Source organism: Medicago sativa, chromosome 6 (genome assembly GCF_051527215.1).
Source record: "Medicago sativa cultivar Bolivia chromosome 6, Bolivia_mono, whole genome shotgun sequence".
In the NCBI taxonomy this organism is placed as follows: Eukaryota; Viridiplantae; Streptophyta; class Magnoliopsida; order Fabales; family Fabaceae; genus Medicago; species Medicago sativa.
Window position 1 is genome coordinate 27301889 of NC_140754.1, and position 13143 is coordinate 27315031.

The 13143-nt window shown below is 32.8% G+C and overlaps 1 protein-coding gene across 1 annotated transcript; it reads right to left on the reverse strand.

Moving 5' to 3' along the window:
- Nucleotides 1-330: 330 nt before the first annotated feature.
- Nucleotides 331-2970, reverse strand: LOC146914266 (PKS-NRPS hybrid synthetase cheA-like). Its single transcript, XM_085721033.1, has 2 exons — nt 718-2970; nt 331-609 (listed from the first exon to the last, which is right to left on the reverse strand). The coding sequence occupies exons 1-2, from the start codon at nt 2968-2970 to the stop codon at nt 331-333; spliced, it is 2532 nt and encodes an 843-aa protein (XP_085577159.1).
- Nucleotides 2971-13143: the final 10173 nt, after the last annotated feature.

Genomic DNA, 13143 nt, shown 5'->3' on the forward strand with positions numbered 1-13143 from the left:
TTTCTAAAATTACATAATCTAACATAAACGGTCAAAATGACCCAAATTCATCGTTAAATTACATAAACACAAATTCATTAAAAATCAACAATACGGACACAAATTCATAAATAGTTGAATAATTAAAGAGAATGTAATGCGACCAATAATTGGTGTGACATAACCGGCCACCAAAAAAATATATCATTTCATATATTTATATAATATATAATATTAGTTACATATTGGCCACAAATATCCAAATTACATAACTGGCCACCAAAAAATACGTCGGGGTGTAATACCACTAAAAAATAGGACGAACACCGACCGACCAAAAAGTGTCATAACCTATAACCTATCTAAGAAGTCTAATGACATTCCAAAATTGTCTTCTTCTTCCATGTATTCCATGACTTCAAATTCTTGTTCCTTTTTTTTCGGAGTAAGAGTATTAACACAAACAATTGGATTGTGCTCATTTGTTGGTTTCTTTGGCGGCTTCGGCTCCTTAGACATGAGCTCATTGAAGGCGTGTTGTCTATCCAAAAACACAAAATGCCAATTCTCTGCCTCACCAATCTTGTTGTTCATCCACTCCTTACAACTCGGTGGTAATGGACAACCTTCCTTCAAAATAACATGAAGATAGTGGTTGGGAATTAAGCAAAGACACATGATATTGTAATGTGGATTAAGTGGTGGAGCACTTCAGATTGGGAAATATGTCTCACATACACCACCCATTTCGGGCAAAGTCAATCGAACAATGGCTCTATTGTAGCAAGAAGCAATAATGTGACCCAAATCCATAGTGGTCAACCACTTATCTACCGGCGCAATACCAATTGTACATTTTGGAGGGTATAAACCATTCAAGATTTTGTTATAACGCTCCTCCGTGTCATATATCGGCATGTAGTCACTCTTATGATTTCTCAACTCTTGAATAAGTGCTTGACGAACCAATACATGATCTTCCTCATCCATCCCCAATTGCCTAGCTACCACTCGGAATCCACAATTACCATCCCCTTTAATATTCACAATTTCTTCAACAAAATGCCTCATGATATTTGGAATTTGTGAAATGTATGGGATATCCCAAAACGGTTTTGAAGTAGAGGATGAAGCTTGTGAGCAGAAGTAAGTGCCAAGGCGTGCATCTTTCCTCTTTGGAAGTGACCTCTTGGGTTGTGAAGGTTGACTATCCGGATTTTGAGAATCAATAGTCTCCCACTTAGAGGGGATTCGACCCGTTGATGACACTTTGAGTGTAGTCCTCTTCCTTTTAGGTGCTCCCTTGGTTACCGCCTTTTTTGAAGGAGAACACAAATTTGTGGTTTTTGGAAATGCTATTAGACGCACCATCTCTTTGATGTAGAGTTTCATATTGTAAGGGCATGTCTTGAGACGTTCTTGAATGCCATTCCACTCTTCCATCATGGAAAAATCATCATCAATCTCTTCTCCTTGTACACTTAACCTTTTCCAATGAGAGTATATATCATCCAAGACAAGAGGCAATTTTTGCTTGCTCTTCATGGCAATAATACACGCACAAGGTAACCCGTACAATGTCTTTTGCACACAACCACAATCTTCCTTATCAAAGGCGAATGTCTTTGAGCGTTTCAATTCATCATAGATAAATTTCAATGTTCGTCTAGATACATAACCCCCCAACTCTCTCATCATCTTGATGTTTTTGTATTTGTGTTCCAAGACCGTTTTGTGCCTCCCAAAACTTCCTTGTATCTCACCAAATTGCACGACCAACATCTTGTGTATTTCATCCCAACATGATGCCAAATCACCTAAGCTACTCCTCAAATATTTTTTCAACACTCCATGAGCCGATTCAACAATGTTAGTGGTTCTACACCCTAGATGCAAGACTTTATTCGTCCATGCCCTCACAATTTTTTCCTTAAGGTTCAAAACGGTGGTTTCAACATATGTTATGAATTCCGAAAATGGCATGCATACCTCTTTGAATTTCAATAAATTACTTGCATATGATTCCTCCGTAGGAGATTCGACCAACTCTCTCCAAGCGATCACGAGTTTCTCAACAACTTCTCTATTTTGCACCTTGTTCTTCTTCAATTCTTTCTTGTCAACTTTTGCACCCTTAGGAGGCTTTGGGTTAACTTTACAATCCATGATGCACTTAGCCCTTACATACTTCCCAATATGAAAAAAACAAAGCATGGTGTATGTTTCAGGGAAAACTGTGCCAACGGCCTTCATCAAAGCACCATCTCTGTCGGTGAGAACCACCTTAGGCATGTTGTCTTTTGAGGACAAAAGACCTTTCACCATTGTAAGTGCCCAAGTAAAGTTATCCTCTAGTTCAAAGTGAAGAAAGGCGAAACCAACGGAATACGTCATTTTTGTAGAGGTGCAACCAACTATCTCAAACAACGGTATTCGGTATTTGTTGGTCTTGTAAGTGGAGTTCATGACCAAAACAGTCGGAAAAGTGTTGAGCAATTTAATTGACTCCAGATGAGCAAAAAATATGTCTTCAAGAGTAGTTTCCTCACTATTGCATCTTGTGTAATAGACATATTTATGCTCCACCAACTTCGAAATCAAGTATTGCAACTCCGTCATGTTACCTCTTTCCCCCTTGCACCATCTTGTTCGCACATTGTACACTTGCTTGATAGTTGTCACACTTTCTTTGTTATTTTGCTTCAAATTGGTGAGAATATTCCGAGGCACCGTCAAGCTCTTTGTCATGTCGATAACTTTTTTCTTCTCCTCCGCACTAAGTCTACCCGTAATAAGGTGTTCGGATAACTTTTCATCCAAGTCATGGTTGTGCATTCCACAAAGCATTGCAAGCCACCAATCATTTGTATCCTTATCAAAGAAACCTTTCGACCTAAACGGACAATTACATTTCCTTGAGCCGATGCCTTCAAGGTTCGGTTTCTTCCTCATCTTAGGTGGCTTGTATATCCCACTTCTTTCACATTGCATCGTCAAGTACAGACTTTTTATAACGGATTTATCTATACAAACACTAAATCCGGCCCTTACCCCTTGTCGACGAACCCAATCAAGTAACTCTTGTCGCTCTCTCCATCTTGCATTTGTTGTAAAAAATTAGGCATTGTCGCAACCTTCGCAAACAACAACGATAGGTACCGGTTTAGGTTCTTCAATTTTACCAATGCGAGCTTGAAATGGAATTTTGACTTTAAATGGTTTCACATTAACGATTGGTTTGACATCGCCGGAAGCATCGCCAGAAGCTTCATTTTTGGCCGGTTTCGGTTCAACGTCATCACCCGCGACATTGTCAACAATCTCACTATATATCTATTGAATAAAAAAAATTACAAAGGAAGAATAAATAAATTACTTGTGGAACAAGCTAACCAAGAACAAAAGTGACGCAAAAAATTCAAAAAACAGGACTGTACAGTGGCGTGACTTAAGTCACGCAACACATTACGCAAGTTAACTTGCGCGCCAAGCCCTACTGCCTACGAAAAACAGACAAACCAAGCACAAAAACCAGCAAAATGAGATGAGTTTTGATGATACAATACCTGATATTTGGTGCTTGATGAGCGTAGAAACTTGCTTCCTGACGATTTGCAATGATTTGGGAAGAGGATTTTGACCCAAAAATTCGCACTTTTTGGGTTTTTGAAGGTGGAGGGAAAGAAAATGGTGCTTGAAGTATGGACTGATGGGTTTTGTACGAAAACAGTAACTCTGCGTTACTTAAGTAGCGCAGGGGTATTTTGGGCATGGCTGCAGGGCACGAGTGTTTTGTGCTGGGGGAAGAGCATAATTCATTTTTGTATAGTTTTTATTTGAAACATTAGAAAATTAAGCCTCAAACTAATATAATGTTGAGAGAGTTCGTAACATGACTCTTCCTCAAAAAAAAAAAAAATAGAAAAAAAAACTAAATTTCATTCTTGAAATCGTCTATTTGAGACTGAGCTTAACACCGTTCAAAGATCATATGCCTTACTATCAATCAAGGTACGTTGAAATATGATTAAACAGGTTATCTAAACTACGAAGGTACCTTGAAATGTTCTTAATTATAATTATGATTTTTTTTGTTACATAATTATAATTATGATTAAGATATGCTAGAAGAAAAAAAATTGAGAGCCAAGGGAAAACTGGCTCATTTGTCCTTATTCCAAGACCTTAAAGAGATAAATAGACTTTAAAGCAATTGGTCCACAATCCCAAACTACACTTCAGCAAGGAAACAAAAGTCAGCTTTAAATTGTTAGCATTCACATGTATAGTAAAGACTTTTGGTTTAAGTTAGGCAATTATACCACGTCAAGAACATTTAGAAGATGCCAAAAAATAAGACTAAATAATGCGAAGGCTTTGATGATTCGAACTATTTTGACTCTTTGTGTGGATTTTAGGTATGTTTGGTGGGTAATGTACAACATTCAATCATTCCCATCACATGATTAAATGAATCTCACTTAATAAAATTGAAAATCATATCCTGTTCGTGATCATATATAATAGGTTTAAATGTGTAATTGGTCCCTGCACTTTTAACAGATTTTGGCATTGGTCCCTGCACCTTTTTTTGTTTGGCATTGGTCCCTGCACTTTGTAAAAATATTGGCATTGGTCCCTGCACTTTTTTTTGTTTGGCATTGGTCCCTGCACTTTGTAAAAATATTGGTATTGGTCCCTGCACTTTGAAAAAATATTGGTATTGGTGCCACGTGGCATGAAATGATTGGGACCAATACCAATATTTTTCCAAAGTGCAGGGACCAATACCAATATTTTTACAAAGTGCAGGGACCAATGCCAAACAAAAAAAAGTACAGGGACCAATGCCAATATTTTTACAAAGTGCAGGGACCAATGCCAAACAAAAAAAAGTGCAGGGACCAATGCCAAAATCTGTTGAAAGTGCAGGGACCAATTACACATTTAAACCTATATAATATAAGGTGGTGTATATGCCTGTAATATCATATTAGCTTTGTCGCTGAAATAATTGTTTGACCTAAAAATTACCATCTGTGTATATAAGCATAATATAGAAACATTCATACACAAAATTAGCATATTACATACACTACATAACTTTTTAATAATACATATAAAACTAGCATATTACATACACTGCATAATTTTTTAATACCTGTAAAATTAGCATATTAAACAATATTTACATTTCAACGTTTATTTATTTTATTACTACTAGTGAAAAGACGGGCACTCACGTTCCTGTCTTTCCGCTCTTTTTATTGCACTAATGTTTGAAAATTATTAATGGTATTTTTTTATGAAAATTGCATTTTGATTAAAACAAAAAAATATAAATATTTGTTGCTTTCAAGTTATAACAAACCAAAATAACCATGATTATCTATTTTAATGACACCAACAATATAATAAAAAAATATAATCTAAATTCCTTTGTTTAATGACACCAAAAGCAATTGTTATTATAGAAAAAGTTGTTTACGGGTATAATTGAGATAATGAAAAATTATGTATAAATATACTCATCTAGTTTGTTACACTTTTTAAATGATAAAGAAAAAAAATCAGACATATATATTTCTATCGTGTTTTGTTACATTTTTTTAATATTTAAATTTATTCTTATTTATTTGTTACATGTGTTATTGTATTGAAAATTGAGGGTATTTTCGGAAAGAGACAGTCCAAAAAAGTTGAAAGTTTTTTTTTTTATATACATAGCATATATAAGTGGTGGAGCCTGAAAAAAAAAAAGTTCAAGTGGGTCATCAAAATAAGCTATAATATATATGCATAAAATTTATGTTTTAATAAGTATTACACACAAAATTGACAATCAAAAAATTACATACCTTCAAAATTCTAAATATTTATCTACATATACCTAGTTACCTTAGAGTGTGATTGTAACGTAACGTATACTGAGATGGAGAAAATGGTGGGCTACAAGGTAATTTTATTTCAAAGTCAAAGATATTTTAGTTATTTCCTTTATCAATTTTTTTTTTGGGCTAGGTGGGATGTGGCCCACCCGAGCCCTAATGACTATATATTAAACCAAATCTACAAAATGAGAGAAAATCCTTCTATAGACACACTTCTATATAAGCACAAACAAATATCATTCCACAAATACTAACTCAAATGTAGAGTATTTTCATGTAGTTGCAAATACTTTACATTTGAGTTAGTATTTGTGGAATGATATTTGGGTTCAACAAGGATTGACTTCTATTTTATTAGTAAGTAACTATAACTTTTTAATATATCAGCACCTATGATTCTTGAAATAAAAAAATAGCTGTAATAAGGATTTTTGTTTATTTACTAAAATTCGTTGTCAAAATGAAAATTATTCCTAAGTTGAATAGTATTCATATAATTTCAAACCTCTGAACTTTCCCTCATAAAAAAATAGTACAATAATCCTCAATAAGAAGCTTCTTAGTCTTCCCAAGGCTCGTCATGTTTTTAATAATATATCCACCAAGTATGTACTTATATACTTATACTTATGTTACTACAATCAATAAATATCGTAATTTTTTTTTTCTTACTCACAGTCGACATTATCTATCCACTTATATATTTATTTAATAAATATTAATTATATATAATTGCTCTACACAGTATATTAAAAATGACCATTCCTAAAAAAGACCTTAAAAATGTATTGCTTACTACTCCCTCCGTTTCAAAATGAGTGTCGCTTTAGGCTTTGGCACACAGATTAAGAAATAGAATGAAATAATCATTGGATATAACGTTTTTACTAAACTGCCCTTACTTTATAAGAAAAAGACAAAATTAAAGTTGCATTGAAAATTGTGTGAGAGAAAAGTTGGAGAGGGTAAAGTTGGAAGAAAAAAATTAAAGTTGTATTGGAAATGTAAAGCGACACTCATTTTGAAACAAATTTTTTTGGCTAAAGCGACACTCATTTTGAAACGGAGGGAGTATAACAATTTTCTATATATGGCCGCCAGATTTGCTCCCCTGGTGATTAGACAGCAAACAATAAAAAAAGTTACACGCAATTTCATGGTTGGTTCAATATTTTGTTGTCCAGCTAAGTTGTAACATACTCAAATTCCAAAATAATAATTCGTTATTCAACAAATTTGAAAATGATGCAATGATAAAGACATTTTATCGCCTTATCATTAAAAAAACACGTGTAATAATCAATTAAACACTTTCACAAATAAAATCACGTTAGCAATCTTGATGTTAATGAAAGTTGACTCAGTTGGTAAGAAGTTGATTCATCTGCAACGTCGCAGATTCAACGCTTGTCGTCAATAAGAAGATCTCTTTGGTAAATGATCCATGAATACTTATGTAAATATTATTTGAATCTTGAGGTCTGCTTTGACCATAGTGAATTCTTAGAAGGTAACTTATCAAAATTTATATAATAAGTAAAAGGAAACAAAATTACATGTTGTGATGTCATGGAGTCAAAGGGTACATTTAAGTCATGTAAGTCGGTGTATGAGTAAACCTAGCTACTTGCGGGAAATGAAATATGTTAAAGATCTTACGCGTTCAAAGGATTACTATATGTTCCTTTCACGTGAATAGTTCTCTCTCTCTTCTTTCTTAAACTATAGTCGTCACAAAAAAAAAATTTGGTCTACAAAAAGGAGTGATTTAGGGTCCAATTATGACCCAAAATCACCCATTTGAATTGTTTTTTTTTCTTTCACTTTTAGCAAAGTAAGTGATTTTCACGTATATTTAGTTTTTTTTCCTTTGTTTTTGTGATTTTGTCGTCTAACACAACTTTGTTTATTTTGATTTCTCGTCTTTGTGCGGTGTGTTTAATTGTTAGCATTCACATATAGTAAAGACTTTTGGTTTAGGTTAGGCAATTGTATCACATCAAGAACATTTAGAAGATGCCAAAAAATAAGACTAAATGCAAAGGCTCTGATTGGAACTATCTTGACTCTTTGTGTGGTTTTTAGGTATGTTTGGTGGGTAACGTACAACATTCAATCATTCCCATAACATGATTAAATGAATCTCACTTAATAAAATTGAAAATCATCCCTGTTCATGATCATATAAAATATAAGGTGGTGTATGCCTGTAATAGTGTCATGGTATCATATTAGCTTTGTCACTATTGAAGTGAAAAAGCATAATTATTTGACTTAAAATATTACCATCTGTGTAAAAAAGCATAATATAGAAACATTCATACACAGAATTAGCATATTACATACACTACAAATTTGTTTAATGTTTAAAACAATTTTTAAGAGGCTAATAATAAAGTTAAAGATGTATCCTTCAAATAAAAAAAAAGAAAGAGAAAGATGTAGTTGTCTATCATAGTCCATACTAATAAGCTATTTTAAGGCATCTTAGTCCTTAATTATAGCCTCCATTTTGACCTGCAATAGGAACTAGCACAGCGCAGCACTTCTTTTGGACAAATTAATCCATTATTATCAGAGACGGACAAAATAGTCTTAATTTTGTAGGGACATAGTTCATACATAAAATGACAAGACTATATGTATATATAAGATATTTACAATGGAATTTCCATATTTAAGTGTCTATGTGTGTCCCACACTTACACAATTTTTGTGACGTTAATATATGAGAAATGATATTTGAACAACCACTTTTTGACAACTTTTGTGATAATTTTCTCTCTCACACTGACATTATTTTTTTACTTTTTCTCTCTATTGCTTTGATTTTTGTGCCACTACCTAAATTTCTTTGTATAATTTAGTTGTCCAAAAGATTGTCACAAGAAATGGTTGTTCAAATTACATTGCTCTTAATATATACCCTGAACCTCAACACAATTTAGTAAATAGGCCCCCACCTAAAACTATATTTACATTTCAACAACGTTCATTTATTTGATTACTATATCAGTGGCGGAGCCAAAAAACAGTGAGCCATCTAAATAAGCTATATTTTGTTATGATTACTATTTCTTCGGTTGCATATTTGGCCCCTTTTCTCAAACGTGAGAAGAAGAAGAGGAAACGTAGAGGCAGTTGTGTTGGAACGTGGAGAAGAAAAGAAGAAGGCGATGGTCCACTTGATGTTTATTTTGGAACTTAAAATCTAAGCCTTTCATTTTAATCTAAAGGGCTGATATTGTATTCTCATATTCTCACATAAAGAAGTCATTCTCACTAGATATGTTCTCTATGTGTGTGTGTGTGTGTGTGTGTGTGTATAATTTATGTTTTACTAAGTATTATGCACAAAATCGATCATAACAAAAATTAAATTACATAATTTAAAAATTTAAAATAATCATCTACACAAATCGAGCGACTTGAGAGTGTGATAGTAACATGTATTGAGATGAAGATTAGATCACAAGGTAATTTTATTTAAAAGTCAAAGATATTTTAATAAATTCACTAATAAAAATTTTATATTTTTTCGGGCTAGGTGGGTTGTGGACCACTCGATCTCTAATGTGCCTCCACCAGTGACTATATATATTAAATCAAATCCACAAGAAAATGAAGAGAGAAAATCCTTCTTTAGACACTTCTTTATAAGGACAAACAAATATCATTCCATAATAGGGACGTCTATTTAACTCAATGCGTGAATAAGTGAGACACCCACAATCGTGGACGGACCAACACATTACTTTGAATTAATGTATTTTTTTAGACAATGTATAAATATTTATTGCTTCATTGTTTACATAAATAATTATATCGATTACAACCTCGGCATAAGCCAAAACCGTTAATGAACTTTCTTATACTTAGGCACATCACAATTAGATAATGTTATGCAAATCACGTATTGAATAAAGGGGTGGGCAAAAAAAACCGAAAAACCGAACTGAACTGAATTGAACCAAAAAAATAAAAATTGAACCATTACTAACAGTTCTGAAATTGAACTGAAACAGTTCAGTTCGTTTCAAAATAGTTCAGTTCGATTCGAAACAGTTCAGTTCAGTTCGGTAACTAAAATTTGATTTTGTTATTTTTTTTTCTTCATATTTTTTTCAAAGGTATCAATAATAACAGTTCAGTTCGGAACAGTTCAGTCCAGTTTGAAACAGTTCAGTTCAGTTCGAAATGAAAACATTTCAGTTTAGTTCAGTTATTTTAAACTTAGCAAACAATATATATATATATATATATATATATATATATATATATATATATATATATATATATATATATATTCTATTTCAAAGTTGCTCTCATCCCAGCACAAATACTAACTCAAACGTAGAGTATTTGCAACTACATGACACCTTCACCCGCGAGCTCAACCACCTCTCATCTTTGGGTTTCATCAACTCTCGTCATTGATCTTGGTCCACGTGGATTCAACGAGGATCGATTTCTATTTTATTAAGTGATTATGACTTTTTAATATTTCAGCCCGCACCTATAATTCTTTAAATAAAAATAGTTGTAACAAATATTTTTGTTTATTTACTAAAATTCATTGTCAAAAAGAAAATTATTCCTAAATTGAATAGTATTAAGAAGCTTCTTAGTCTTCCTAAGGCGTGGTGTAGAAATTAAATTAACCATAATATAGTCGCACAAAGCTCGTCATGTTTTTTATAATATCTCCACCAAGTGTATTTATATACTTATGTTAGTACATTCAAACTCGAATTTGACACCTCATAATTGTGTGTGCGTGTTTGTAAATTTAAAAAGCAGTGATGTTTGGACAATTATTTGTGATAATGTCTGTGACAACTTTGTTTTTTTCTTCTTTTTATTGATCAAAAACAATAGAGGGAAAAAATAAAGAGATAGAATAAGATCATAATGTGAGTATGAGAGAAAATTGTTCAAAAGTTATTGCAAAATAAACGATCAAATATCATTTTTTTTTTAATTTAAAACGTCGCTTGTCACTTCTTCTACGAGACAAAGTTGAATTTTTGTTTCACATAACACAATAACTAATTACTTCTGTGAAGAAGTGATTGTCCCAAAAATAATATTTTATTAGCAACAGTACAAGCATCAAATAAACTAACGTGCTTCATATGAACATAACCTCGAATATTGACTAGCTCCATGCATATACTTTCCCACGTTAAAAAAAAAAGCCTAATCAAATTTCTAATGACTATACATTCTTTCCATAGACATCATTATTGATGATTGTGGACATTACCCCACAATATTAATTTTGGTACAAGCATAGCTCGAAATACATTTTTAAGAGAAATTATATTTGTATGATAATTTTACGATAATTTTTATGATAATTTTTTTTTCTCACACTCATGTTGTATTTTTATTCTCTCCTTTCATATTTCTCTGTCTATTGCTTTTTTCCTAAAAAAAGAAAAGAAAATGATTATCATTGATAAATTTTTAATGCATCTAACGAGGAGGAACTGAATAACCGTTTTCGATAGTGTAAATCTTTTTTTTTTTTTTTATAGCTAACAGGGTGATTTATAAGAAGAGTCTGAACAGAATTAATTTGATGAAGAAAACCTATAGAAAAAAAATTAATTTAGATAAAAGTGAGCCTACTTGGTTTTACTTCAAAAAAAAAACATTCTTTAAATTAATTGAGATAAAAGTGAGCCTACTTGGTTTTACTCAAAAAAATATTCTTTAAATTTTTCGGTCATTGAAAATCTAAAATTGTTGTTTTCAAACGTATAAAATGTGCATGCATTTGTATTTTTAGAATGAAGACTCATTTTAAATTACACAGCAAGAACAGGTTATTTAGCATCAGGAAAAAGCCCATGCAACATAAAAAATGGACACTAATGTGTCAATTAGCGTCAACCAAGTGCGAGGCTTGTGGTTTACAATAAAATGCTTGAAGCAAACTATTTGTGTCTGTCTGCAATCCTGAAGCAATTTGTAAATAATATCGTAGATCAATTTAAATTTTGGCTAAAGTGCACTTTTCACCCTTCAGTTTTAAAAAGTTGCGATTTTGGCCCCCTACGAAAAAAATGACAAAAATGACCCCATGTTTAAGGAAATATACTCTTTTGACCCCCTAACTTAAGGGAAATATGATCTTTTGACCACTTATCTTCTAAAAAAGTTGCGATTATGGCCCCTTTTTTGGGACACGTGGCGTCTTCTCAACAATTTTGGGACGAAAGGGGCCAAAAATTGTAATTTTTTTAATAGGAGGTAAAAATCGCAACTTTTTGAAACGTAGGGGTCGAAAAGTGCAGTTTAGCGTCTGCAATATCGAGGCTACATAGTGTGCGCTTAGTGTAGGTCAATTTAAATTTTTTAAAATTCTGTAAAAGCATTGGCTAAAGGGGTTGGCCAACAAAATAAAACATATTAGAAATAATTAACCGGTGATGCTATATCTCGCGACGAGTTTCGCTCGCGAACATCACGAATACATACCCCTTATTGTTATAATTATTTCCTATATATTTTCCTATTAGAAACAGACCATGCGTTTTACAAAACATAAAGACAGAAAAAAACACGTCCTCAAGAAAGATAATGCACCGTCACACCGTCATTCCAAGTTCACCTTTTAAACCATGGTCTAACTCAATCCAATTGCAAGCACATGAAGCTATATAATCCGTTTAACCCAACTAGATGTGATTTCATAAACACTGATAGCAACATCAAAATACACAAGACGTGATTCCAATTTGCAGGTGATGGTAGCTACCATGGAATCCTGGTTGGTGAAGTGTAAGGTTAAATTGTCATGGTCTTGAAGCATTAAGAAGGTGTGAAATAATGTTGGAGAGAGAAACACCTCTTTTGATGAGAGAAGCTCACTTATTAATAATTAAATAATGCAAGTGGAAGGGTCGGGACAAATTCGCGATCCATTTTTCGCTATATTCAGCATTACTCATAATTAACAATCCAATAAAGATAGAAAAAAAGTAAAATATATATACAAAGCAAAGCACATATTTTTTAAGCGAAAAAGAGAAATAAAATAACATAAAAGAACAAATGTACAGAGCTGGGGGCATTAAACACCCACAATTAACCCAAACGGGGATTCATCGTGATAAAACAGAAAAAAGAAACGACCCTAATCAATCATAACAAAATGAACTCACATCACGGGCGCAACCCAGCGAATCCGCATACAGACTCGAAACCAAGTTACAAAAAAGATGACGAGAGAGCGTTAGTAGGATAAAAGAGGGTTTTAAGATTG